Genomic DNA, 27100 nt, shown 5'->3' with positions numbered 1-27100 from the left:
TTTTTTTTTTTTTTTTTTTTTTTAATTTTAAAGGATTAATTTTTTTCCTGCAACATGATCACAGTTCAATTTCCTACAATGTACAAGTATTTTATTTTTTTTTTGGTTTTACGAACTGAGTTCTTTTCGAATACACGGGTATTGCGCGATTTTCATTTCGAAATATTAATCCTTTTGTTTGCAATCATAGCGACCCTATATTTTTTTAAACAAAAAAGACAATTTTTTTCTCGATATTTTTCTTTTATAATTCATCAATGAATTTGAAAATAAGATAAAGATTTTTTTTAAATGAAAATCAAACATCTCTCTCCGACAAAGCAACATTTTCTTCGTCTCATTGTATTTCTTGATCTATTGGACCTATCAAGTGGATTTCTCTCTCTCTTTTTCTCTCTCTCTCTCTCTCTCTAGTTCAAGTATCGACATCGTGCATCGTATATTTTGAAATATAACCACTTTAACCGTTACACTACTTACTGGTTTAAGAATAAAAGCAGTAAATCAAGATCGGAGGGAAAAAAATCATAAATATGGAAAGAAGGGGAACGAGGAATGATCAACAGAAGTATCATCGACGTGAACACATTTCCTGTCAAGGCCAGAATCTTCTGATCCATTGATGCTTCTCACAATCGCGAGAGGAGGGCCGTTCCTACCTTTCTGGATACTCGATTAACCTTTATCGAGGGATACAAATATCAAGGGATTTTTTTTTTTCACCAGAAAAGAAAAAAAAAATGTTTGGCCAATGGATAACAGAGAAGCCTCTTCAAAGTAATAATTCACGTTTCTCTGTACAAGTATGGCAGCCATTAATCGTGACTAATTGGAAAAAATGGAAAACGTGGTTACATCTGGAAAATATAAACATCTGGAATGAGAAAATATGAATGATTGTAATGTTGTAAATTGAGGAATAACAAGTTTGATCACTTTGAGTATTTCTTTTATATTCATTTTTAGAAACGTGGACAAACTGTGTTAAAAGTTATTCTCTATATTGTGGAATGCCAAACATGATATAATAATTTTTTATTTATAAATGGAAGATCCTTTGAAAATTTTAAAAAAAGATCACTTCCATTTTTTTCCAGATGATATGATATACTTTTTATTTCTAATGGATAATTCAACGACTTCTATCAAATAATAGATAAATTGAATCTTTCCAATTGGATAGTTCAATTTTTACTGGATTGATAAAATTAAAGGTATCTCAACTTGGTGGTCAAATTGTACATATATTTTTCATAGAACATACACATGCCTCCATTTATCAAAAATTTTATAATTTTACAAATGTATAGTACTTTGTATTATTGTATAGTACAAATGTATAGTATTGTACTATTATTGATATAATATAATATATAATATAATGTATAGTACTATTATATATTTATATTATATATTTATATTATATATAGTACTATTATTAATATAATATAAATGTATAGTATTGCACTATTATTCAAGAAATATTATATGACGAGAAGAATACCGATAATATTTAAATAATCATCCTTCGAATTTATAATCAATACTAATGGCCAACTTTGAAACGATTCAATTCCCGCAACTGATCCCGAGATTTCGACCAATTAAATCTGTCGTTTCCCAACTTTTAGAAAGCGATAAGAAACCAGAAGATTTTCCAAATCAATGGAACCAATCGGACGATTCGATTTCTCCGCATAAACTTCGAAGCTAGCTTTAGAGCTTGAAATTTTGTGGAACGTTCGCTCCACAAAAGGCGATTAAAATCGGAAACCGCGTCGATATCTTTTAATTTTGGAAACTTGGGATTAGCAGTTAAGAAGTGGTTCCAACTTGAACGAATTTATTATCGTAAGTTTCTGTTCGAAGGAAGTGGCTTGTAATTGATTTAATTAAAGACAACCATTGATGATTTCGATTAAGATTAATCTTATCTTTTTTGATTGTCAAATTACGAATTGGCATTGCCTGTTAATTTCCTGTACAAATTATTATTATTTTTTTTCTTATCATCAATTCTCATTTTTCCAATGGTGAAAATTTTTGTTACTGTTATCCATGATTTCGAAAATATTATGATTTATTAGAAGATTGAAAAATTGGATTTTGCAGATATTAATTTTCTGTGAAAAATGGAATATAGAATGGATTTATAATTATTCAATTACTTTTATTTAATAATTTTATTAATAATATTTTAATAAATTGAAAAATTTTTGTTATTATTCACGATTTCGAAAATATTATGATTAGAAGTTTGAAAAATTGAATTTTGCAAATTTATTATAATTATAATTAATTTATTATTATTATAATTAATTTTCCAATTCTGTGAAAAGAGGAATGTAGAGTGGATTGCCATTCAATTATTTTAGTGAATTGGTAAAAATTTTTGTTGCTATTATTCACGATTTCAAAAATATTATAATTTATTAGAAATTTGAAAAATTGGATTTTGTAGATATTAATTTTCCAATTCTGTGAAAAGTGGAGAATAGAGTGGATCGCCATTTTATTTATTTTTATTATAATAAACTGGAAAATTTTTGTTACTGTTATCCACGATTTCGAAAATATTATGATTTATTAGAAGTTTGAAAAATTGAAGTTTGTAGATATTAATTTTCTGTGAAAAATGGAATATAGAATAGATTTATAATTATTCAATTACTTTTATTTAATAATTTTATTTAATAATATTTTAATAAATTGAAAAATTTTTGTTATTATTCACAATTTCGAAAATATTATGATTAGAAGTTTGAAAAATTGAATATTGCAAATATTAATTTTCCAATTCTGTGAAAAGTGGAATATAGAGTCGATTGCCATTCAATTTTATTTTTATTATAGCGAATTGGTAAAAATTTTTGTTTTGCTATTATTCACGATTTCGAAAATATTATAATTTATTAGAAATTTGAAAAAATGGATTTTGTAGATATTAATTTTCCAATTCTGTGAAAAGTGGAGTATAGAGTGGATCGCTATTCATTTATTTTTATTATAATAAATTGGAAAATTTTTCTTATCTATTATCCACGATTTCGAAAATATTATGATTTATTAGAAGTTTGAAAAATTGAATTTTGCAGGTATTAATTTTCCAATTCCATGAAAAGTGAAATATACTGTGCCATTCAATTATTTTCATTACGGGGAATTGATGAAAATTTTTGTTACTATTATTCACGATTTCGAAAATATTATGATCAGAAAAATTTTACAGATATTAATTTTAATTATGGAAAGGCTTTTCTATTATTAGATTATCGATTGTATGATATTTTATAGCGTAGGTGTTGTTCATATCATTTTGATTCATTTTATCCCTTTCGGATCTTTCATAAACTCTCGAGCATCAGGATGTTCAGAATTTAATATCTCACTTGCAAAATCTCTTGATATCACGTCTTACACGTGCGATATTGTCATCAAGAGTTATTACCTCTTTGTTATTGCTTTAATTCACGACTCAGTTATATCGCAAACAAAATGATAAACGTGACGAGAGGGGTGGGTTTTAAAATTTAAATTATCGGCGTCGTTGACACGCTAAGAAGCCGTAAAATATCTCAATCTGAAATGCTTCTATATACTATTTAACGTAAAGTTTAAGGGCGGAAAATTCCTTCGTACATCGGATAGAAGATATTATCGAACATTAAATGATTTAAAAGCACGTAAAACATCTTGCACGCTTATTCATCATTCATTCATTTATTTCATTGTCACACGACGAAGCTTGATATAATTTTTCTTAACTTTTTTTTTTTTGCATATAAGAAAAATTATTACAATCAATTTTTGCTGATTATTACAAAATTTTGCAAAGCTGTAAATCCACTAAAAAATAAATTAAAAAATAAGTTTAATTTCAAAATTTAACATGAATTAATAATATGAGAAATTAGGGTTGATTGAATATAATTATAAAAAAGAATAATAATAAATGAATAAATAAAAAAAATTAATAATATTCTCTTCAAATTTCTCGAGTCAAACTTTGTTCAATATTATATTTTCAATAAAAAGCTGTCTCGTATTAAAAATCACGTTTCTGCAACAAATCTAACGATACGATGATAAAATGCAACAGCACAAGAATGAATAAAATGAAACAAAACGTGTAAATACGTAAGAAAAGTTAAATAAAAATTTCCAAATCTATGCAATTTGAAAACGGATAATCGTCGATAGTTCTCCTCTCACGATCTCACGAAGAAAGCTTTGGAATCTTGAAAATTCAAATTCGAATCGCGGCTGATAGATGAACATTCAGATTGGGGCTGCGAGTATTCCAGACCGCCGAGTTTTCCCTACAAAATCTCGCGTGCCTCCATTTATCTGCACGAAAGCCTGAACACTCATCTTCCATTCATCGGAACCTACCTTTTTCTCCCTCGCTCCCTCACTCTCTTCCTTTCCTTCCCTCTCTTTCTCTCTCTCTCGTAGCTATTCACTCGCCTGCACGTATGCAACCACCATTGACCGAATCGTTTCAAGGCAAAACGGCAACAGATTTTTTTCCAGAGTGTCAGAGACGTCGAAATACACCGTCGATAGAATACGTATATCTCTTACGCACGTGTGTATTTATGTCTAACATTAATGTTCAGACTTTTCTTTCTTTCCTTTTTTTTTTTTTTTTTTTTTTTTTTTTTTAAAGTGGATGCGGATGACGCAAACGTACGCGTCACGGGGATCTCCAACTCTCTATGACGGCTGACGTGCATCGTCACGTCATGAATTTTTTTTTTTTGCAAGAGATGTGAAAGGTGAAAAAGAATTTTCCATCTTCACTCGGCTTTTCCTTTTTGCATATGGATTCGGTGTGAAGTATCCTTGTCACGCGGCCATTTGGATATGACCATTCTTTATATATATATATTTTTATTAATTGTATCATAAATGGAAATTAAATTGATCTATTCTTGCTTTGTGGATAATGTCAACTTTTAGGCAATGCATTGATGATCTTTTTATTTGGATTTTGTTTTATATACATTTATTAATTATATCGTAAGTGGAAATTAAATTGATCTATTTGAAGCTTTTTGGATAATGTCAACATCCAATACATTAATGATCTTTTCGTAGTATTCATTTATTAATTACCATAAATGAATTTTATCATAAATGGAAATTAAATTGACCTATTCTTGCTTTTTGGATAATGTCAATATTAATGATCTTTTCGTAGTATACACTTATTAATTATATAAATGGAAATTAAATTCACCTATTCTTGCTTTTTGGATAATGTCAATATTAATGATCTTTTCGTAGTATACACTTATTAATTACATAAATGGAAATTAAATTGACCTATTCTTGCTTTTTGGATAATGTCAACATTCAATACATTAATGATCTTTTCGTAGTATTCATTTAATAATTACATCATAAATGGAAATTAAATTGATCTGTTTTTGTTTTTTGGATAATGTCAACATCCAATATATTAATGATCTTTTTGTAGTATTCACTTATTAATTACATAAATGGAAATTAAATTGACCTATTCTTGTTTTTTGGATAATGTCAATATTAATGATCTTTTCGTAGTATTTACTTATTAATTACATCATAAATGGAAATTAAATTGATCTATTTTTATTTTTTGGATAAGTCAATATTAATGATCTTTTCGTAGTATTCACTTATTAATTACATAAATGGAAATTAAATTGACCTATTCTTGCTTTTTGGATAATGTCAACATCCAATACATTAATGATCTTTTCTTAGTATTCACTTATTAATTACATAAATGGAAATTAAATTGACCTATTTTTGTTTTTTGGATAATGTCAATGTTTAACAGTTTAACATTAATAATCTTTTCGTAGTATTTATTTATTAATTACATAAATGGAAATTAAATTGACTTATTCTTGCTTTTTGGATAATGTCAATATTAATAATCTTTTCGTAGTATTTATTTATTAATTACATAAATGGAAATTAAATTGATCTATTTTTGTTTTTTGGATAATGTCAACATCCAATACATTAATGATCTTTTCGTAGTATTCACTTATTAATTACATCATAAATGGAAATTAAATTGACCTATTCTTGCTTTTTGGATAATGTCAATGTTTAACAGTTTAACATATTAATGATGTTTTCGTATTTGGATTTTGTTTTACACATTTATTAATTGCATCGTAAATCAGATTGATCTATTTTTGCTTTGTGGATAATGTCAGCGTGAGAGGTTTAGCAGTACATTAATGGTCTTTTCGTAGTTGGGAATCAGATCTTTGCTTCGTGTAATTACTCGTGTCAGAAAGCGTATCGTTGCCGACGGATATCATGTTTGTAACACGAGTTTCAAACAGCAAGTTCACGTATCATCCTAACAATTTCATCGCATTATTCAAAATTATCCGAAGATTGAATTTGACAATCGTTCGAAGATCATCCCACGATTTTGATTATGAGGCAAATGTGTTTTCTATTTATTATACAGAATGGAATAAAAAACAAATGCGGATATAAGAAAAAATCAATTCTTGAAAAAACTGAGAGAAAGAAAACAAAGAAATTTCTTTTTACTTTTTCTAAAAAAATTCTCAAATTTTGTTACGAAAAACAAAAAAGATACTTAGAATATCTGTCATTTTAATTGAGATTGATCTTTTATAACTTCTCTATCAAAATTTGGATTTTTTAAAATCGATTTTTCAAATTGAATAAACGTACTAAGACATATTTGGAAATAAGAGAATCTTGGATTATGAAAATCGCCTTAACGAATCTCAATGTTTAAGATAATTCTGATAATGTCAGGATTATTTATGAATTGATATATTTAAAAATAACTTTTTTCTTCTTCGATGGAAAAATAAAAATTAAATAAAGTCGATCTATTATTGGTTTAATGATAAAAATAACAATAGATCCCAAGATCTAAAATTAAGATCGCGGGAATCTCGTCCAATCTCAACACCCCGGATTTTTTTTATTCTAAAACGAGAGACGAGAGAGGAATTAGAAATTTATAAATGATAGGATTCGAAATTTCAGCTGTCAGAATTGATCTAGATTTCTGTTCAGTTCTCGCCTCTGAATTAAAAATTGTTATGGTATAATAACGAGAATGTTAAACTCTAAAAAAAAAAAAATGTCATTCATCCGTAAAAATATTTTCATTCAGAAGAATATTCAACTTATCGAGATCTAATAATATCTAATAATATCAATATCTATAATATAACTTTGGAAGAAAAATAATTAGAGAAATGTAAAGAATCGAAACGCGAATTGTGTGAATTAATGCTTGAGAAAATTTAATTGTAATCTTCTTGTAATTCCGTTCGATCGTCGAATATCGTCGAAATAGAATGATAAAATATTGATTGACAAATGTTCCATACCCATGTTTACACACATCGTCACGACAATTTTATATCCGATTATAGAAATAACGTAACGAAATTTTCGGGAAAATTTCTACTGGGAGACGCCGCCAGATCCCAGATTTGAATTTCATTTCGTTAATTTCCAATGCTAAAACGAAAGTTGTCGGAATAATCAGATCGAATCAGAACCAGGGATTCCATTCGTTCCTCTCCACTTCTCTGGAAATGTGAAACATTTGTGACAAATGTGTGACCGGCCGATTCGATGAAAATTTAAGATCGATGGAATTCGATGTTGTGAATTCAGATTATCGAAGAGGAATTCGATGTCCCGATTCGAACATTGTCGACAAACGGATTCGAATTATTCAGATATTTTCTGAGGAGAAAAACGGCCCACGTCAGATCATCACCAAGATCCCGATCACTCTGATCGTTTTTCGATTACTTCTTGCCGATTATTTCTTTTTAAAATTCTGGACGAGATAAAAGAGGGGTGGAGAAGAGGGAGGCGTTGGACTGCAGTTTCGATTAGAAAGTTGACACGAAGCTGTATGATTTCCACGTGAGATGATAAAACAAGATGAACAGATCGGGTTGAACAGTAGATCTATCATGTATAAATTCTATGCAAGAGACTTTAGGATATTCAGATCGTATTGAATCGAGGATAGATGCTAATGATGGCAATATGAATTGCTATATGATCGCATACCGCAATAGCACAGTTTCGAGAAAGATGCGATGGCGCGGTTTCCAGAAAATGGAAAATATTTTCAAGCTCGTTTAACGATTACACGAAGTCGAATCTCGAGAATCTTCGAATCGAAAAAAGTCTCTCTTCTCGTCAGAGATTTCAATTTCAGAAATGGAAAATATTTTCAAACGTGAAAAATATATATATATATATATGTTGTACAGTAGGAAGGAGCGATTAGATCAATTTCTAAAACGATTAAAAAAAAAAGAGGCCTTGGTCAGCAGCAGCAGTAGCAGCCCTTGGGGCCAGCATTCATTTAATTATCCCCGGCTGTAACGTTAAACTGACCGGTGAACGACAGACTGTCCGTGGCGGAAAATATGTTTAACCCCGTTTTCCGATACCGGTCCGGTGTCTAGTCTCATGATCCAGGCCAAGCTGAATCCAATCGCACGAGTCGAAGGGTGTAGGAGGGTGAAATCTGACAAGGAAAGTTGGATAGTTGGCGCGAAAGGTCAGTGTAGCCTGATTATAAAAATAAGCTGGCCTTGCGGCTGATCGATGCCGCAACTTGTGTATTGACCGATGCCCGGATCGATCCATACTCGTCTCGTAGAATACTCTGTTTCTTCGAATTAATATTTAGCCTATTTCTTCGTTATATACTACGTATACATTCGATTAAAAGGTTTCATTTGTTTCTCGGGCTGCAAATTTTTAGTAGATAAATTTTTATGTCAATTTGTATTGATCGATGATCGAATCGATCCATGGTCATACTTGTCTCGTAGAATATTCTNTTTTAGTAGATAAATTTTTATGTCAATTTGTATTGATCGATGATCGAATCGATCCATGGCCATACTTGTCTCATAGAATATTTTGTTATTCTATTGTGTTTCTTGGAATTAATATTTAGCCTATTTCTTCGTTATATACTACGTATACATTCGATTAAAAAGTTTCATTTGTTTTTCGGGCTGCAAATTTTTAGTAGATAAATTTTTATGTCAATTTGTATTGATCGATGGTCGAATCGATCCATGGTCATACTTGTCTCGTAGAATATTCTGCTACTCTGTCATATTTCTTCGAATTAATATTTAAACTATTTCTTCGTTATATATTATATATATATATATATATATATATATACATTCGATTAAAAGGTTTCATTTGTTTCACTGTAAGTTTTTAGTAGATGAATTTTTATCAATGCCAATTTGTATTGATCGGTGGTCGAATCGATCCATGGCCATACTTGTCTCATAGAATATTTTGTTACTCTATTGTGTTTCTTGAAATTAATATTTAACCTATTTCTTCACGTTATATATAGGTTATAGTTAATTAATTATTACATTTATTTTTCAAGTAAATTTTTAATAAATGAATTTGAGAATAATAAATGAATTTGAGAGTTTTTATCAATGCCAATTTGTATTGATCGGTGGTCGAATCGATCCATGGCCATATTTGTCTCATAGAATATTTTGTTACTCTATTGTGTTTCTTGAAATTAATATTTAACCTATTTCTTCACGTTATATATGTATATATAGGTTATAGTTAATTAATTATTACAGTTATTTTTCAAGTAAATTTTTAATAAATGAATTTGAGAATAATAAATGAATTTGAGAATTTTTATCAATGTCAATTTGTATTGATCGGTGGTCGAATCGATCCATGGTCATACTTGTCTCATAGAATATTCTGCTACTCTGTTATGTTTCTTGGAATTAATATTTAGCCTATTTTTTCTCGTTAAATATACATTCGATTAAAAGGTTCTATTCGTTTTTCAGATTGTAAATTTTTAGTAGATGAATTTGAGGATGATATCTCAATCATTCATGCTTGTCTCATAGAATATTCTTGGAATAATTTATCTTATTTATAATTATTTAATCTATTTTTTCACGTTATATATGTATATATAGGTTATAGTTAATTAATTATTACATTTATTTTTCAGGTAAATTTTTAATAAATGAATTTGAGGATATAATATCTGAATCTATGGCTATATTTGTCTCTATAAAATATTCTGTTATTCTGTTATGTGTTTCTTGGAATTAATATTTAACCTATTTTTTTACGTTATATATGAAATATTATATATATAAATTCGATTAAAAGATTTTATTTGTTTCAGGCTGTAAGTTTTTAGTAGATGAATTTTTATCAATGCCAATTTGTATTGATCGAATCGATCCATGGCCATACTTGTCTCATAGAATATTCTGCTACTCTATTATATTTCTTGGAATTATTATTTAACCTATTTCTCTACATTATATGTATATGTAGATTATAGCTAATTAATCGATTCGTTATATTTATTTTTCAGGTAAATTTTTAGTAGATGAATTTGAGGATAATATCTGAATGATCCATGGCTATACTTGTCTCATAGAATATTTTGTTACTCTATTGTGTTTCTTGGAATTAATATTTAGCCTTAATATTTAGCCTTTCTTCGTTATATACTACATATATATTCGATTAAAAGGTTTCATTTGTTTCTCAGGCTGTAAGTTTTTAGTAGATGAATTTTTATCAATGCCAATTTGTATTGATCGGTGTTCGAATCGATCCATGGTCATACTTGTCTCATAGAATATTCTGCTGCTCTATTATGTTTCTTGGAATTAATATTTATATTTTTCTCGTTATATATACATTCGATTAAAAGGTTCTATTCGTTTTTCAGATTGTAAATTTTTAGTAGATGAATTTGAGGATGATATCTCAATCATTCATGCTTGTCTCATAGAATATTCTTGCAATTATTTAATCTATTTCTTCACGTTATATGTATATATAGTTATAGTTATAGTTAATTAATTATTACATTTATTTTTCAGACTATAAATTTTTAGTAGATGAATTTTTATATTTCAATGCCAATTTGATATTGATCGATTCATGGCCAGACTTGTTTTGTGGAATCCGCTACTTTGTTACGTTTCTTGGAATATTTAGACTATTTCCTGACGTCGTAGCTTAGGTTAACCCGTGGTTAATTGATTTTTAGTAAAAAGGTTTCATCTTTCATCAATTTCAATAGATGAATACATATTGGATTATTGATATTGTAAAATTACCAATTATAAAAATCCCCTTTTTATTAATATTTTTATCAACATGGTCGATACTTTTAAAATACTAAGAATATAAAGCGTTTTCCAAAATTATCCAATACGAAATCGACGTTATCAAAAATATTTTTTCTCGCCATCCGTCATCGAGAATAAAGATTTTCTTTCCTTTTTTCGAGTCTGATTAATAATCCAATCCAATTCTGTTTCCAAATATACTAAATTTCATGCTATACATAGATATTTGTACTTCAATTTATATTTTCTACCTATTTTGTATCTTTCTAAAAATGGCATCGTACATATTTTCCGCCTAAAATTTTTCCAAATTTTGAAATGATCCAAAACGGTGTCGAATGAATTTATCAGAGATGATAAAAAATAAAAATGGATTCGATGTTACGCAGAGATCCAAATATTACTATTTTTATTCCATTCTCCAAATAAACTAAATTTCATGCTATACATAGATATTTGTACTTCAATTTGTATCTTATTTGTCTTTTTAAAAATGGCATCGCACGTATTTTCCGCCCAAAATTTTTCCAAATTTTGAAATGATCCAAAACGATGTCGAAATTGAATTTATCATAGACTAAAAATAATAAAAAAAAAAAAAAAAAAATAAAAATAAATTCGCTCTTCTACGCAGAGATCCAAATATTACTATTTTTATTCAATTAAATTATACAATTTTATACATTTTTCCTAAGACTTATAAAATATATAAATAATATAAATATATAAATATAAATATATATATAATATATAAATATAAAATAATACTTTAGAACACAGATTTAAAAATTTCATCGCTGAAAAACGATCCTAAACAAGTTCAAGAGACGAGTTCATCGCCCCTTGTCATTAAATTTCCTTATCATCTTCAATTTCAATTCCTCATTATCACAAAACCAACGATCAAACGGAGCGATAATCTCCTCGTCTCGAGCTCGCGCTCCCCTCCACTGCTCCCCTCCGCTGTTACAGAAACATAAACACGTATGACGGCGAGAATACAACGCGGAAAAAAGAAGTTAAAAGCGCTTCAAATTCGTCGAATATTTTCGTTCCGAGCGTCCTTCTCGAGCCCGGGTTTCAAGCACGGAATTCGACGAAGGAAGGTAATCCAGGCACGTTCCCCCTCCCCCCTCTTTTAATTAATTCACATTACCCATGTGGTGATGGTCCAACACACGGTATTTGATAATGAAAGCTGGCTGATCGTTGCGAAATGAGGGGCGCATTCCCGATCACGAGAGAGGGGGGAGGGGGGACAAATCCTGCTTAAGCTGGATACACACGCTTGTGCTAATATCGTTTCGTTATCGGCTGCGAGTGACGTCGTCGTCCGACGATATATCCAGATTTCAATGCCAATATGCCGAGAACGTTTGCGGATACCTCCGCACGATCGCGATGAACCTCATTTTCTCTTGTGATAGTGATCCACGTGTGTGGATAAGAAAATCCCCTCAGACCATCAACGACTTGGACTTGGGTATTTGGTATATTTGGAGAATATTTATCGAGGGGGAAAAAAGTGGTGGGTGGAGGAGAGAAGTGATCTCGTCTCGTCAGCGTGTTTTACTTGAATATTTTCTCTTTTCCTTTTCTATGTTTTTTTTTTTTTTTTTTTTTTTTTAATAGTTGTTATAGAATTTAAAGTTCGTTGAAATTTTATATGTGATTTCATCATTGAATGTTGCCGGCAACACCGCTTTATTCTTCATAATTGGTATTTTGTTCCTCTTCGATACATTCGTACTTCAAATATTTTTTGTAAAATCACGTGTGATCAAATATATTCATTCAGATAAATCCGTATATTTTATTTATTGTTCTCTACTGCGATAGTGAACAATAGCAATAGTTATTGGAAATTAAAAAGGAAGAGCTTTATCCTTGTTGGAACGAGATTTGTTGTTTGTTTGTTGTAAAGATTTTGAACGATTGTTCGAATTCAATAAATTTGAGAATTTAATTATAATTGTCGAGTGATGTTGTTCAGTGTGATTCTATTACATACGTGTAGAAGATTTATTGATACACATGATTTATTACACAGATTTGGTTATCGGTGAATTATTATTTGAACTGATAGGATTGATTTGCATTAAATGGTTAGATAACGGAATAGATTGTGATGTGTATTTTATTCCTTATCTTATCTTGTGTTTACAAGTATCAGAGTTATAAATATAAATTTTAATGTATATGTATGTGTATATATATATAAAGTATATATAAAGCGTCCACTTAAGATTTTAAATTCTGATATATTTTATTAAATTGTGAATATAGAACGATTCTATAAACATGTTTACATTTGAAAAACAATTCGAAAGAGTATTGATGATGATAAAATCGATCGAAACACCGTTAAGAACCTGTATAAACAAAGCCCACTTTACTTCCACTTCGAAATCTTTTGTATTATGACTAAATATTCGATTGGAAAGTTGTTCGATAACATCGTTTCATTTTCACGTTACAATCGACCCTTGTCGAAAAATTCAGCGAAAAAGTTTCTATTTGCAAACTTTAAAAAGATTTTTTTCCAATTAAAAAAAGAATCGAATCTTGAAGAAGGAAAGAATCAGAATCAATATTCGGTATTCGGAGTGTAAGTGCGTACTAAAAATTGTGGATCGTTGGAACGGTTTTTTTCTTCGAGAATTTTCTTTCGAGAAGTTAAAAAAAAAAAAAAGATAATACGATTTTATTAGAAAAAATTGTAGCTGTGAGAAGATAGAGAGAATAAATTACTTGTATTCGATAAATAATCAATAATAATTGTTATCTTATACTTTATAAAAATTCAATAAGATTTCTTTTTATCACAAAGAAAAATTTTTCTTTAATTATAAAAATATCTGAGAGATTGATCAAATAAGATTAATAAATTAGATCACGTTTTATAGGAATAAATATCTTAATAACATATCTTAATCGAGTAAAACGTTCAATTTGAAATACGCATGAACAATCGAGTTGATTACGTGTTAGTCAAGTATATTATTTATATATATATACATTTTACTCGAGTATTCTACGTTAACTAATCTATTTTTAAATGAGTTTAATCTCACGCAACTTAGGGAATTCCTTTTTCTTACTTAATATGTAATATCACGTGACAGTCAGAAGAGATAAAGAAAGATCATTTGTTTATTGGCAACTGATGTACGACTTTTTTTATATAATTAAGCAATCGTTAATGATTAAGAATCGAATTTTTCTATTTATTATAACTATTATTGTGAAATAAATTATTAAAAATCATTCAAAGCAGAATAACTTAACCTTAATCTTAAGCCTGCTTAACATACCTAATGCAAAATCATACATTCCATTATTTCTCACATATCATATGGCCAAGCAATTATGCTGAAGGCAGAGAAATTATATATACAAGGACGATAAGGTTAATTGGTAAATCTTGCCAAGTTATGTTACGATCCATGCATTAATAATTCAATGTAGAAACAGCATTAACACGGTTTTCTTAGTCTTATATCTTATATATATATATATATATATATATATATACCATACCATACCGTGCTGTTATGAATATGTTGAAATCGTTAGTAATTTGCGTCTCGAAGATGCAACTCTCTCTCCGAACAATATTATACCGTGGCGCTCTCTGTCGTGTATCCCTAGAGGAATTTTTAGGTCAACGTATATTTTCAATGGTTATAGTTCCGTTTTAACGCTCCCAAGGTATTTTGGTGTTCTCGAAAATTTGCAATTTAACGACAATCCGCAGCATCTGGATATACTATATACTTTATGAATAACTTGTTCGAGTATCGAATGGCCGTGTATAAAGTTTTTCATCGGGATACCCGCGTGTTTAGAGTTACGTTAACGTTGACCCAATTTTTGTTTCGTTAAATACGTGTCTTCAATCGATTTAGATTTTTCTCGATCGTGAAATAACACATCGAGATGGCTCGAGATGTTTTCGGAACGGAGTGTGTAAATTATTCGTTTATTTCGCGGATTATTTCGCCCGAACGTCGTTTCGATATAAAGAAGATTTTGCTTCTTTCGTTGCTTCATCGTCAATTGCATAATTATGAGGCACGATATTTGTTTTCCAACAAGAAGAAATATTAACAAATGTTATAGAACGAGCGAGATATTCTCGACTAAGGAATTAATTAACAGTTCTGAGCTGTCTCTCGGATTTCTCGGAGATGGGAAACAATGAGGCGGCTTGTCGTGCTTGTTTTTCCTTTTCACCCGGAGGATAATAACTCGTATAGGAAGATTCCGATAAAAAATAATGCGCCAGTTCCTTCTCACGAAATATTTTTTATTACGTTACATAATATGATATAAATATTAAGAATAATATCATTTTTGTATAATAATATCATTATAATGATATTAAAAAAATCAGTAATTAAATTGAAATATATATACTTGATCTCTGACATGTTTTAGCGTGCGATATTGATTACACACTTTTAGATATTGATTACACATTTATGTATTAATTATGTAAGATAAATAATATTAGTAATTAAAGTAAATTTAATTGATCTTCGATTACGTATTTAAAATTTTCATCTTCTAATATTCTTCAAATATTAGAATGTTTAAATGAATTACAATTAGAATGATTATTATTATAATAAAGCTACAATTTCACTTACTTTAAATTTTTCTTAAAATTACCAGAAATAATTAAATAATTATCTCCAAAAAAAAAAAAAAATAATAAAATATCTAACGAAACTTAAAAATGATCCAGAAGCGAATATATCTTGCTTCGAACGTTCGAATCAACAATTATTAAAGGAATTATAACTATAAGGAAAAGAAAAAAAAGAGAAAAAAGGGAAAGTCGTAAGAGCTGATCAAAAAAGGAAACGAAGGATAGATGACGGAAATAAGGTTGGCCGAGGCCGTTGTTTCCTTAGCCGCTTTCGTTTCCTCCTCTGTCCACCCGATAACGTTCTTATTTGCCGTGGGCTTCCGTTTCAGAAGAAATTGCCCCGGCTTTATCGGGTTCACCCTATATCCGGGAATGCGAGAAACGTTATTTGCACCGGTACATCGACAGAACTGTCTCCATTCGTTCGGTCCGTTTTACTCCGCCGATAACTTCACATCCTAACCTATCCTCGTTCCCCACTCCTATGGGCTAACTATGATCACTGCGCTTTATTGCAGCTTCCCTATATCCGCCCGACTCCTGCGCCCTCAATTCTCTCCGCGAGCGAGGATGTAACTTGGCCTCTCTTGCTTCTTCGCCGACTTTAACCTTTATTGAGTAACAATTTACTGTCAGTTGGCCTTATGTATCTTAGTGGAGAAAGATGTCTTATGGACTCTTGGTGTAATTTGCCTCTTTGATTCGAAGAATGTGCTCGATAATGAAGTAGAGTAGAGTATTAATATAACGTGACTTAAGTCTTTCTTTTTTTAATATTATTAGAATATCGGGAATGTTTAAGATGGAAAAATGGATTCAAGAATGGTGTATATTCTATTTTGTATTGTAATCTTTCAGAATATTCGGTAATTCTGAATTTTTTTTTGAATATTATCAAGTTATGAATATCAGAGATGAGTAAAGTAGATGCAAAGATGCTCTATGCTGATTGTTATTGAAGAGATTTTTTTAATCTTTGAGATGATATTTGGTAACTATTCCTATTGAATTCCTTAGAATTTCTCTTTGAGCATTGTTAAAATAGATGTTAAAATAGATCTCTAGAAAAGGAATCTTTTAAGAAATATTTGGTTATTTGTTAATTTAAATTGTTAACATATTGAGATGTTATTTGCCAATTCTAAATTGAAAAAACTTAAAATGGGTAAAATTATAATATATATTTAATAATATATTATAAATTATTATAATATATATTCTCGTTAGACAAAATTTCTTAAAGTTTAAAACTTAGTTATAAAATGGATATTTAAGACATCATGGCTATATATAGAATATTGATAGTGTATTAATTAATGTTTAATATCTATATAAGTATATTTATATTGTATATTAACTATGAAATTATATCTATATATATATTGTTATCTATGTACTTATATCTACATCATATCTTATCTATAATCTGCATCAATATTAGTACAATATTACTGCAATATTAGTACTTGTACAAATGTTGTACAAATATCAAATATTTGTTTTTAGATATTGCATATTGATAAATATGTGTTATTTATGAAAGGAGGAGCTATTCTTAATTATCTCTTGAATTCTTAAACATTTGCTGTTCTATTTATATTTTGTGTTAAATCTTAAATTCTATAATAACATAATTCCACCATCAACTATATTTCTCACTAAAATTATAAATTCAAAAGAATATATTATTCACAAAGTATGGCTAGATTATTTCCTCTTAATATGATGAATCGTTCTTGTTTAATTCTCTTAGAACTCTTGAAACTTTTTAATGTAACCGAGCTTGTGAATCATCAATAAAGAATAGTTTAGAACAGATTTTTAATTAAACCATTATCGTTATAGAAAAAAAAAAAAACTCAACGATTTATTGTTAATAAAAATTGATTTGATAAAATTCCATCTAATTGAATCTTGTCATATTGAAACGGATATTACTTCCTTTAATTCTCAGCGAAATGATATTTTTCGAATATCTGGAACGTTCATCTGCAACTATTTTTTTGCTTTTTCTCGCGAGAGAATCGATAAAAGGATGGCATAGAGCAGACTTTAAATCAGATCGCAATCGTTATAGTTGATTTAATAAAATTCCTCGTCGATCGAATCCTTTCATACGGAAACGACAGAAAGTCTCTTTCTTAAATTTCTATGAAATGATTTCCACTTCGAATGCCCCATTCAACCTATTATTCCTTCCACTCGCGAGAGAATCATCGATAAAAGACGCTTTAGAGCAGGTTTTAAATCAAATCGCTATCATTCACAGAAAGAATCTCAATCCTTACAATCGATCGAATAAAATTTCAAACATCGACTGGATCCTCTCGCATACACGAAACAAAGAGATAATCCTTCTTCGCATGCAATGCAATATTTTCAAATTTTCACTTGCTCTCATGGAAGAATCATTAGAATAAATCATTCACAGAAAGAATTCAAATTTTCGTTTGTTCTCATGAATCATTGGGATAAAGCAGACTTTAAATCAAATCGCTATCATTGGAAATAAAGAGATAGTCCTTCTTCGCATGCGATATTTTCAAATTTTTATGGAAGAATCATTAGAATAAATCATTCACAGAAAGAATCGTTCGATAGTAGTCCTTCTTCGCATGCAATGCAATATTTTCAAATTTTCACTTGTTCTCATGAATCATCGAGATAAATGTGGAAGCAGACTTTAAATCATAATAAATTAAATCATTTCTATCATTGGAAATGAAGAGCTAGTTCTTCGTACGCAACATAATATTTTCACATTTAGAAGAATCGTTAAGGTAATTTCAAACAGACCTTAAATCAAATCGTTCACAGAAAGAATCCCAAGCGTTACTATTTCTATAATTTCTGTCTTTTCTGCATCATTTTCGAATGTCTTGGATTTTTGAATCTAATAAAATCTAGAAAAATGAAGAATTTCTAATGTATCATTATTATATGTATTATTATATGTATTAACTTTGTATTAACTGCTTTAGTGTTCTGTTTCAATAACTGTTTCAGAGATTATCATTATAAATTATTAAATTATAAATTATAAATTATAAATAATTATAATAATAAAATATTAAATTATAAATTATTTAATTTATAATTTCTAATGTATTATTATATATATTATTATATATATTAACTTTGTATTAACTGCTTTAGTGTTCTGTTTCAATAACTGTTTCAAAGATTATCATTATAAATTATTAAATTATAAATTATAAATTATAAATAATTATAATAATAAAATATTAAATTATAAATTATTTAATTTATAATTTCTAATATATTATTATATGTATTATTATTATTATTATATGTATTATTATATGTATTATTATTATATGTATTATTATATATATTAACTTTGTATTAACTGCTTTAGTGTTCTGTTTCAATAACTGTTTCAAAGATTATCATTATAAATTATTAAATTATAAATTATAAATTATAAATAATTATAATAATAAAATATTAAATTATAAATTATTTAATTATTTAAATTAATAAATAAAATTATTATTATTTAATTTATAATTTAAAGTGATTATTATGACTGCATAATTTAATCGCGACATTGTCGGATATTGAAAAATTTTTTTATCAAAAGTTGTGGATTTCAGGATCATTTTCTTTTATTTTTCAAATTAGAATGAGCAATCATCGCTTGATTACGATCGATCGAATAAAATTTCGTTATTCAGGAATCCTTCATCCCGACAGAAAATTTCCTCCCCCCTTGTTTACCCCTCGTTTAAATCTCCATGCGAGATAATATTTTCGAACGTTCTCACATTCGTCTGCGTGTTGTTCTCCGCGCATGAGAGAGGATACATATCCAACGGGCCAAGATTTAAACAGGAAATTTCGATGGAAACAGCGTTCGGACGAGTATAAAGCGGCGATGATGGAGGACGTGGCGGAATAAATAACGATCGCGCGATACAGAATCGAGAGGGTTTCCATCCGTTTCACGGATAGAATGGAAGAAGAATCTTTCCAACGATCTTTCCCGATTCACAAGGATTTTTATTCCTACGAAACGCAATTTTCCAAGACAAATTCCCGATACGTTCCCTCCTTGTCGAATAACATACAGAGTGGCTCGAAAGTAGATGGTAACCCGAGGGACTCGCATCCGTTTCCCATCCAATTTCGTCCTGTTTTTATATACTTTAGACCGTGTTTGCGCCCCACGTGTATTTCCCTTCGATTCTTCCATCTATGATCTTCCTTGTACAACTTGTTCCCCGCGAAAACCACAATTTTATTATTACGAATCGGATATAATTGTCGTAGCCTAGAATAATGGAAATATTGTCCACGTGTATAATCGGTGATATTTAACTCGATAGTAGATCGTTGCTGGTGACTATAAATGATTATAATTGATTAATCGATGTAACGATATCAGGTTATGATATAGAGTTATAACAGTTGACGAGAAAAAATAATTATTGTTGATATAATGAGATAAAATGATAAAATAAAAAAATATTATTGTTAATAGTTAATAGTGATTTCGTGAATGGTGAAGACAAGGGATTTTTTCGTTTTTTTTCGCAGGTTTTCACACGTACACGTTGAACGAAACGACGCACACGGAACGGGAGGAGGACGAGATATTGACGGTGAGATACGAGGATGGAAGATGGTCGAAACCTTACTACGATTGCGGGGGTGGAAATATTTGGATGTTGACGTACACCGTCCCCTTCTTCGGCTACGTCAACGATACTTACTTCTTCAAGTGAGTGTCGTCAAATTTTTTTAACAACTAATATTTAACTAAATTGTCATTTAAATCTTCATTTTTTTTTTTTTTTTTTAAATCGAATTTTAATCGATGATTAAAATTTTATCCAATTAATTTCTTTCGAGATTTTCGACAAAATAAATCGGGGAATTATTTTTCATTGCTCGTCTTCACTTGTTAAATCACTATTTTTTCCCCGAATATTTCTCGATTGAAAAATAATCCAGAATATTCGTTCGAAGCTTTTATAAACGCGCATCCAGCTTTTCAAATTGTTTGGAAAAACGAAGCGGCTTATACGCGTATATGTATCTTCTTTTTCTTTCTTTCTTATTTTTTTTTTATTATTATTTTTTTTTTTTTTTTATTATAAGAAAGAATTTTTCAACAGATGCGTCGAGCAATTTGTTGGTAATCTCGAGTCGTTAATTCGAGTCGTAATACTCGTAAATGTTGAACGTGCGTGCTTGTAAATATACTTTTCATTTCAGATATTTTTTTATCCTTTTTGCAATAATTGTTTACTTTGCAAAAATGTGAAAAATAGCGATGCCCTTTTGATCCGTTTTTTTCTTTTTCTTTTTTTTTTTTTTCTTTTTGGAAAATCGGAATAACGATGCGTAGAAAAATTTAATCTTTCGGCTTCGATTCTCAAATATCGAGCAGTTATTTGCCAAAGGGTTGCGTACATATAAAAAGATTTTTATCATTTCGAGGGACAAAATTTCGGCGCGAGATCGAAAAGAGACATTTGTTACAAAAAAAAAAAAAAAAAAAAATTTATCATATTAGAAATTATCGAGAATTAAAGAATTTAAATTATATTTCTTTCATTGTAAAATTTATTATGCGCGTGTAAAGTAAATATTTATCAGATAAATATTGAAAAACACATGGATATATCTTTTCCCCCCCATCTTTTTCGACTTTTGATATTGATGGCAATTTTTTAAAATATTTTTCCTTCGCACGATCCATTCATCTGAATTTTCAGATAAATTATTCTTAATACATTTTTTAATATATTATGAAAATAATACATTTATTTGTAACGAAGATTGAAAGAATAATATTAAAATATTTTTCGAATTAGAAATTCTATCCTTTTTTTTTTTTTTTTTAATTAAATTCTAATAGCCTAATAGTGCGGATCAATCGAAAAATTTTCAAATTTTCATTTTATTGGGCAATGCATAGAGAGGAGGAGTAGCGTTCGATACGAACTTTTATTTAGATAGCGAAAAACAACTCTTGAGAGTTTTAACTCTCAAATGTACTCTTAAATAGAAATAATAAAAATACTTTCATTTTTGTGTATATATATATATATTTTTTGTTTAATTATATTAATTACAAATTTTTAATTATCGAAAAGTACAATTTCTTATTAAATTAAAAATTAAAAATCTTTATACTAAAAAATATCTTAGCCACTGGAACATATTGTAACGAAATAATCGAGATCAATTTTCTCTTCAACAATCCACAATTTGTTTTACGAATCTTTCAAATCTTAAAAGAAAAGAGCAATTGTTTTACGTGTCACTCAATTTTTATCTTATAATAATAATAATAATCATCATCATCATCATCATCACATCCTTGTACCAAAAAATAATCTTTGGGGATACCGAAAGGATAACGAAAGGAGTTGAAAACAATTTGACCCTTCTTCTCCCCCAGTGTATGGGTTAATTTATGGTTTATGTGTGGTCAGACGTGAAAGTAATAGTCCATTATTTATCTGATTCCATCTCTTGAAATCAATGAGCTCGACGACGTGCCAGGGTCACGTGAATCTGGCGAATTCTAATCTGCCAATTGTTTTTGGTTTATTGCACAAGTGCACGCGATGATGGCCGATGGTGTGCAGTGATTTAATTCGATCTCGCGACGTGGAAAATTTAAACGGAAGTTTTTTTTGTTTTTTGTTTTATAAAAAATATGCAAAATAATTGTGAACGTTTTCATTTATATCTCTTTATCTCGTTCTTTTTTTTTTTTTTTTTTTTTTTCTATTTCGTTTTGTGCATTTTGTCGTGTCCTTTTTTCCCTCCATATCCGGATTTGGATAAAAATTGATAGGAAAATTGGTAGTTCGTAATGATTCATTTAAATATTGTTTTTTTTTTCATGGATTGGCAATTATTTAAAGTTTACGGTTGTTACCATTTCGAGATGTAATTCATTCTTTCATCAAACTGTGTGGAAATTTAATGCGAAAAAATGAATAGGATGAAACTAGGCGGTAAAAATAAAGTTAAAAAAAGATATATAAAATACTCGTTATAATAAATATTTAACGCGTGAATTAATTTTCATCAATAATAATACGCGAATAAATATTATAATATATAAAATATTGGAAATAAAATATTCATTGCGATATTCAGCAGACGATATAGCTCATTGTTTACTAATGTTAATAATACAGTTACATTAAAATCTAGGAGTAAATTTACTAAAAAAAAACCTCCACACAATAGAAATATATCAAAATGTATATTACATAGTAATATTTTGTAACCAACCATCGATTAAAATATTTATTTTGATATTCAGTAGCTGCCTAAATTTGGTAATAAAAACTCTTAGAGGTTAGAAATATACCAAAGCGTATATTATATAGTAATATTTTATTACCAATCATCGATTAAAATATTTATTTCGATATTCAGTAGTTGCCTAAATTTGGTAATAAAAACTCTTAGAGGTTAGAAATATACCAAAGCGTATATTATATAGTAATATTTTGTTACCAACCACCGATTAAAATATTTATTTCGATATTCAGTAGTTGACTAAATTTGGTAATAAAAACTCTTAGAAATATATCAAAGCATATATTACATAGTAATATTTTGTTACCAATCACCGATTAAAATATTTATTTTAATATTCAGTAGCTGACTAAATTTGGTGATAAAAACTCTTAGAGGTTAGAAATATACCAAAGCGTATATTACATAGTAATATTTTGTAACCAACCACCGATTAAAATATTTATTTCAACAAAAATCTTTAAACGATAAAAATACATCAAAGCGTATATTATATAGTAATATTTTGTTACCAACCATCGATTAAAATATTTATTTCGATATTCAACAGCTGACTAAATAAAATCTTTATTGCAACAATATAATATTAAAATAAAATATTTATTGCAATATTCGCAATACAATTGATATAATTTCTTAAATGTTGTTAACGATATATTAAAGTCCGTTAAAAGTGAAGAAACTATCAGAATGTGTAGCCACTAAATAAACAAATAATATTATCTCTAATAATCCTAAATCCCTTAAATCCTAAGGACAGAGGTATATCGTATCAATGATTGATATCAAGGAGAAAAATAGATAATTCCGTAATAACACTATCGACTGAATCGATTCGAGTGTTCCAGTTCGCTGTATGAAATTTGATTATGATTATTACAACCAGTTATAAATTCGTGGAAAAGTACGACGATCGGTCGTACACACAGAGAGATTCATCATTTGCCGAATCATCGATTCGGAATATCTGTCACAATTTTATTATTTGGTAGGATTTATCGATATCGTGATCTATTTCATTGCGAATGTTTGGACGATTGGTGTATTATCCACATATTATTCATCAATCGAAAATTTCAAATTGCTTCCTCGACCCTTTCCTGTACAGGGCGGGAAATGATTCGCATAATCGAAATGGAAAGAGATATATTGTAATACATATATCGTATAAAATGAACTTAATATCTGTAGTTATATATTGTTATGACTGGATTGGATATTTGTGTAATTGAAATTTTTATGGAATACTAGGGAAATGGAAGATTCTCTCTTTTCTTTAAATATATAAATATCGCGTAATACGTACATTTGCTTTGGATATATTTGTCCCCTGTTTGCATATTATTCTCGAAATTAATGTTACATTATAAGATAATATGTATAAATTGGATATATGCATAAAGTAATAATATATTTCGCGAAATAATAGTTAAAAATTATTGTCTCTCTCTCTCTCTCTCTCTCTCTATATATATGTACACAAAGATAAAAATTGTCGTGTAAACGTGTAATGTTATCCAATTTTTTCCATTTTCCTTCACGTTTTTTTTTTTTTTTTATCTTATCCGATTATTACATTGCAAACAAAATAAATAATTTGTCTAACGTTATTTACTTTTTGTCATTATTTTAAAAGAACATGTAATAAATGTATACACATATAATATAAATATAGATACAGATTCAAAATAACTCGATCTCGATATATTTCGCTGATGCAAAATTAAATTCCTTAACCTAACTCGAAAACATAAGTTTTTAACAAACTTATTTTCCATACTTAAATTTTCCATTTACTCCCTACACACCATATATACACGATATTCAGTAGCTAAATTTACTAACAAAAATCTTTTAAGGATAAAAATACATCAAAGCGTATATTATATAGTAATATTTTGTTACCAACCATCGATTAAAATATTTATTTCGATATTCAACAGCTGACTAAATAAAATCTTTATTGAAACAATGTAATATTAAAATATTTATATAAATATTAATATATATTTTCGACACATATAACATATATTTTCTCCTTGATAAATTACTTAATATGATAAATTTTTTTATGCACCAACTTTTTGTATCCTCTTACGTAAAACCATATATATATATACAGGGTGTTCTTGGATTAAACGATCAAATCATTATGTCCTATGAACAAAAGAACATATAGATCTGCAAACGCTTTGAAAAGAATGTTTATGCTTCCTCTTGTAGCTTGACATCATAGGGAAACTTATCACTCTTCTAAAATTTTATCATTTTTATCAGTTAGGTGAATGATCTATTGATCCTTTCTATTAATTCTGTTCAATGTATTGACCAAATATCTCGTGTAATGCATTTACGTTAATCTAATCCAAAACATTTTACTTTTATTAAGATTTTCAATAGTAAATAAATTACAAAATGGTTCACGAAATAATCCATCCCCCAAATGTATATATCTATATACTTGTTATATCGTGGGACGAATTCATTCGGGTATATGGGACGGATGCAGTCTCTTCGAGTTATGAAAAACGAGCAATATTTTCATATTTCATCACGTCTGCTGGCTATTCGACAGTTTTATCGGTTTCCATCCTATCGGAATATAAATAATCTAGCACTCACTCGAGCGCGCTATATATCCTCTAGAATTTTCTAGAATCCACGAGAAACCAAATCTTCGACTCGATTGCCCGCATTTGTTTCTTTATATTTTTTTCCTTTTCTTTCTTTTTTTTTTTTTTTTTTATGATTTTTATTCACGATCGAAACGTGATAAAAGTTTAATAAAAAAAAAAAAAAAAAAAAGGAAATACAGTCGCAACGATTTTTTACGTTCCGATATTTTTTTATTTCATTCTCGAATAAATTTCTTCGTGAAACTTTAAATTTCTAATTTTATAACAATACATAGTCGTTCCCCGTATATTTGTATATTTGTTTTTGTGATGGAAATATATTTTTTTTTTTTTTCCTATCGACTTGAATATAATATTTTTATAATTTTATTTGTTTATCTATCCATCAGATAAATTCGTAATGCATTTAGATCTGTTAATTGAAATAAATAGCGCAGGTGTGACAGGTGGTTTACAACTGTGAAACTGTGAAACATATCAATTCAGTTTTTGAAAAGTTTTTTTCCAATAAATGAAATGGAGCTGTATAAATTTTTAAAAATATTCTCTCTGCGTCATAAACTTAGGAAAAGTGTAATCTGGAAGTGTAGAAAAAAAAAAAAAAAAAAAACTAAAAAAGAAAAAGAAAAATGCAAAAACTAGAAATAAATAAAAAAAAAAATGTAGAAAATATAGAGATAAAAAGGGAACGTGAGAGTAAATGATGATGAAAAACAACTGAATCATAACTCTTAAACTCGTATATAACAATTAAATAAATCAAATATTTTGTTTTTGATTCTCTGCTGGACGAAAAAAAAAATCAACTGTCGATGATAAAAATTCTTCCAATAAAAATCAACATTAGACCAAGTTATTTCAATTCGCATGCGATATTCGATTGAATTATTTTCGATCGATATCGAATGATATGAATTTAGAAAAAAAAAAAAATGTAATATAGAATAAGGGATCGATCGAATTATAATTAATCGTTAAGTCGTTATCGTTAAGTTGTGTTCTTATTTTTCGATGTTAATATCGTTCTGATTAATACCTGACACTGATTAATATCATTTTTTTTCAAAGATAAAGTATCTCTTCCGTTCATTTATAAAAAATTCAAAACGACATTTTTGAAGAATGGATTAGAGATAGAGATAACGATTGAATCTTTTTATTGTAAATAATATTAATTGAATTAAATTTATGTTCAGATTTTTTTTTTTTCTTTTTGTTTACGTTCGATTCTCGTGAACGATGATAAAACAACTGTCGATGATGATGGCGATATATACGATGTGCTGATAAAAATATTCGTCATTTTT

The 27100-nt window shown here is 28.5% G+C and overlaps 1 protein-coding gene across 1 annotated transcript in view; it reads left to right on the top strand.

The window, feature by feature from the left end:
- LOC122717283 (probable G-protein coupled receptor 158) overlaps positions 1-27100 on the top strand; it is a 149739-nt gene that overhangs the window by 23493 nt on the left and 99146 nt on the right. The window contains exon 2 of the mRNA XM_043941211.1: positions 20407-20590. Coding sequence (XP_043797146.1) covers positions 20407-20590 — 184 coding nt within the window. The remainder of the gene's footprint in view (positions 1-20406; positions 20591-27100) is intronic.

This window comes from Apis laboriosa, unplaced genomic scaffold, assembly GCF_014066325.1.
Source record: "Apis laboriosa isolate Shangri-la unplaced genomic scaffold, ASM1406632v1 scaffold4_cov146, whole genome shotgun sequence".
NCBI classification, from domain to species: domain Eukaryota; kingdom Metazoa; phylum Arthropoda; class Insecta; order Hymenoptera; family Apidae; genus Apis; species Apis laboriosa.
Note: the sequence above shows the minus strand (reverse complement) of the source record. Positions and strands in the feature narration are given on the sequence as shown.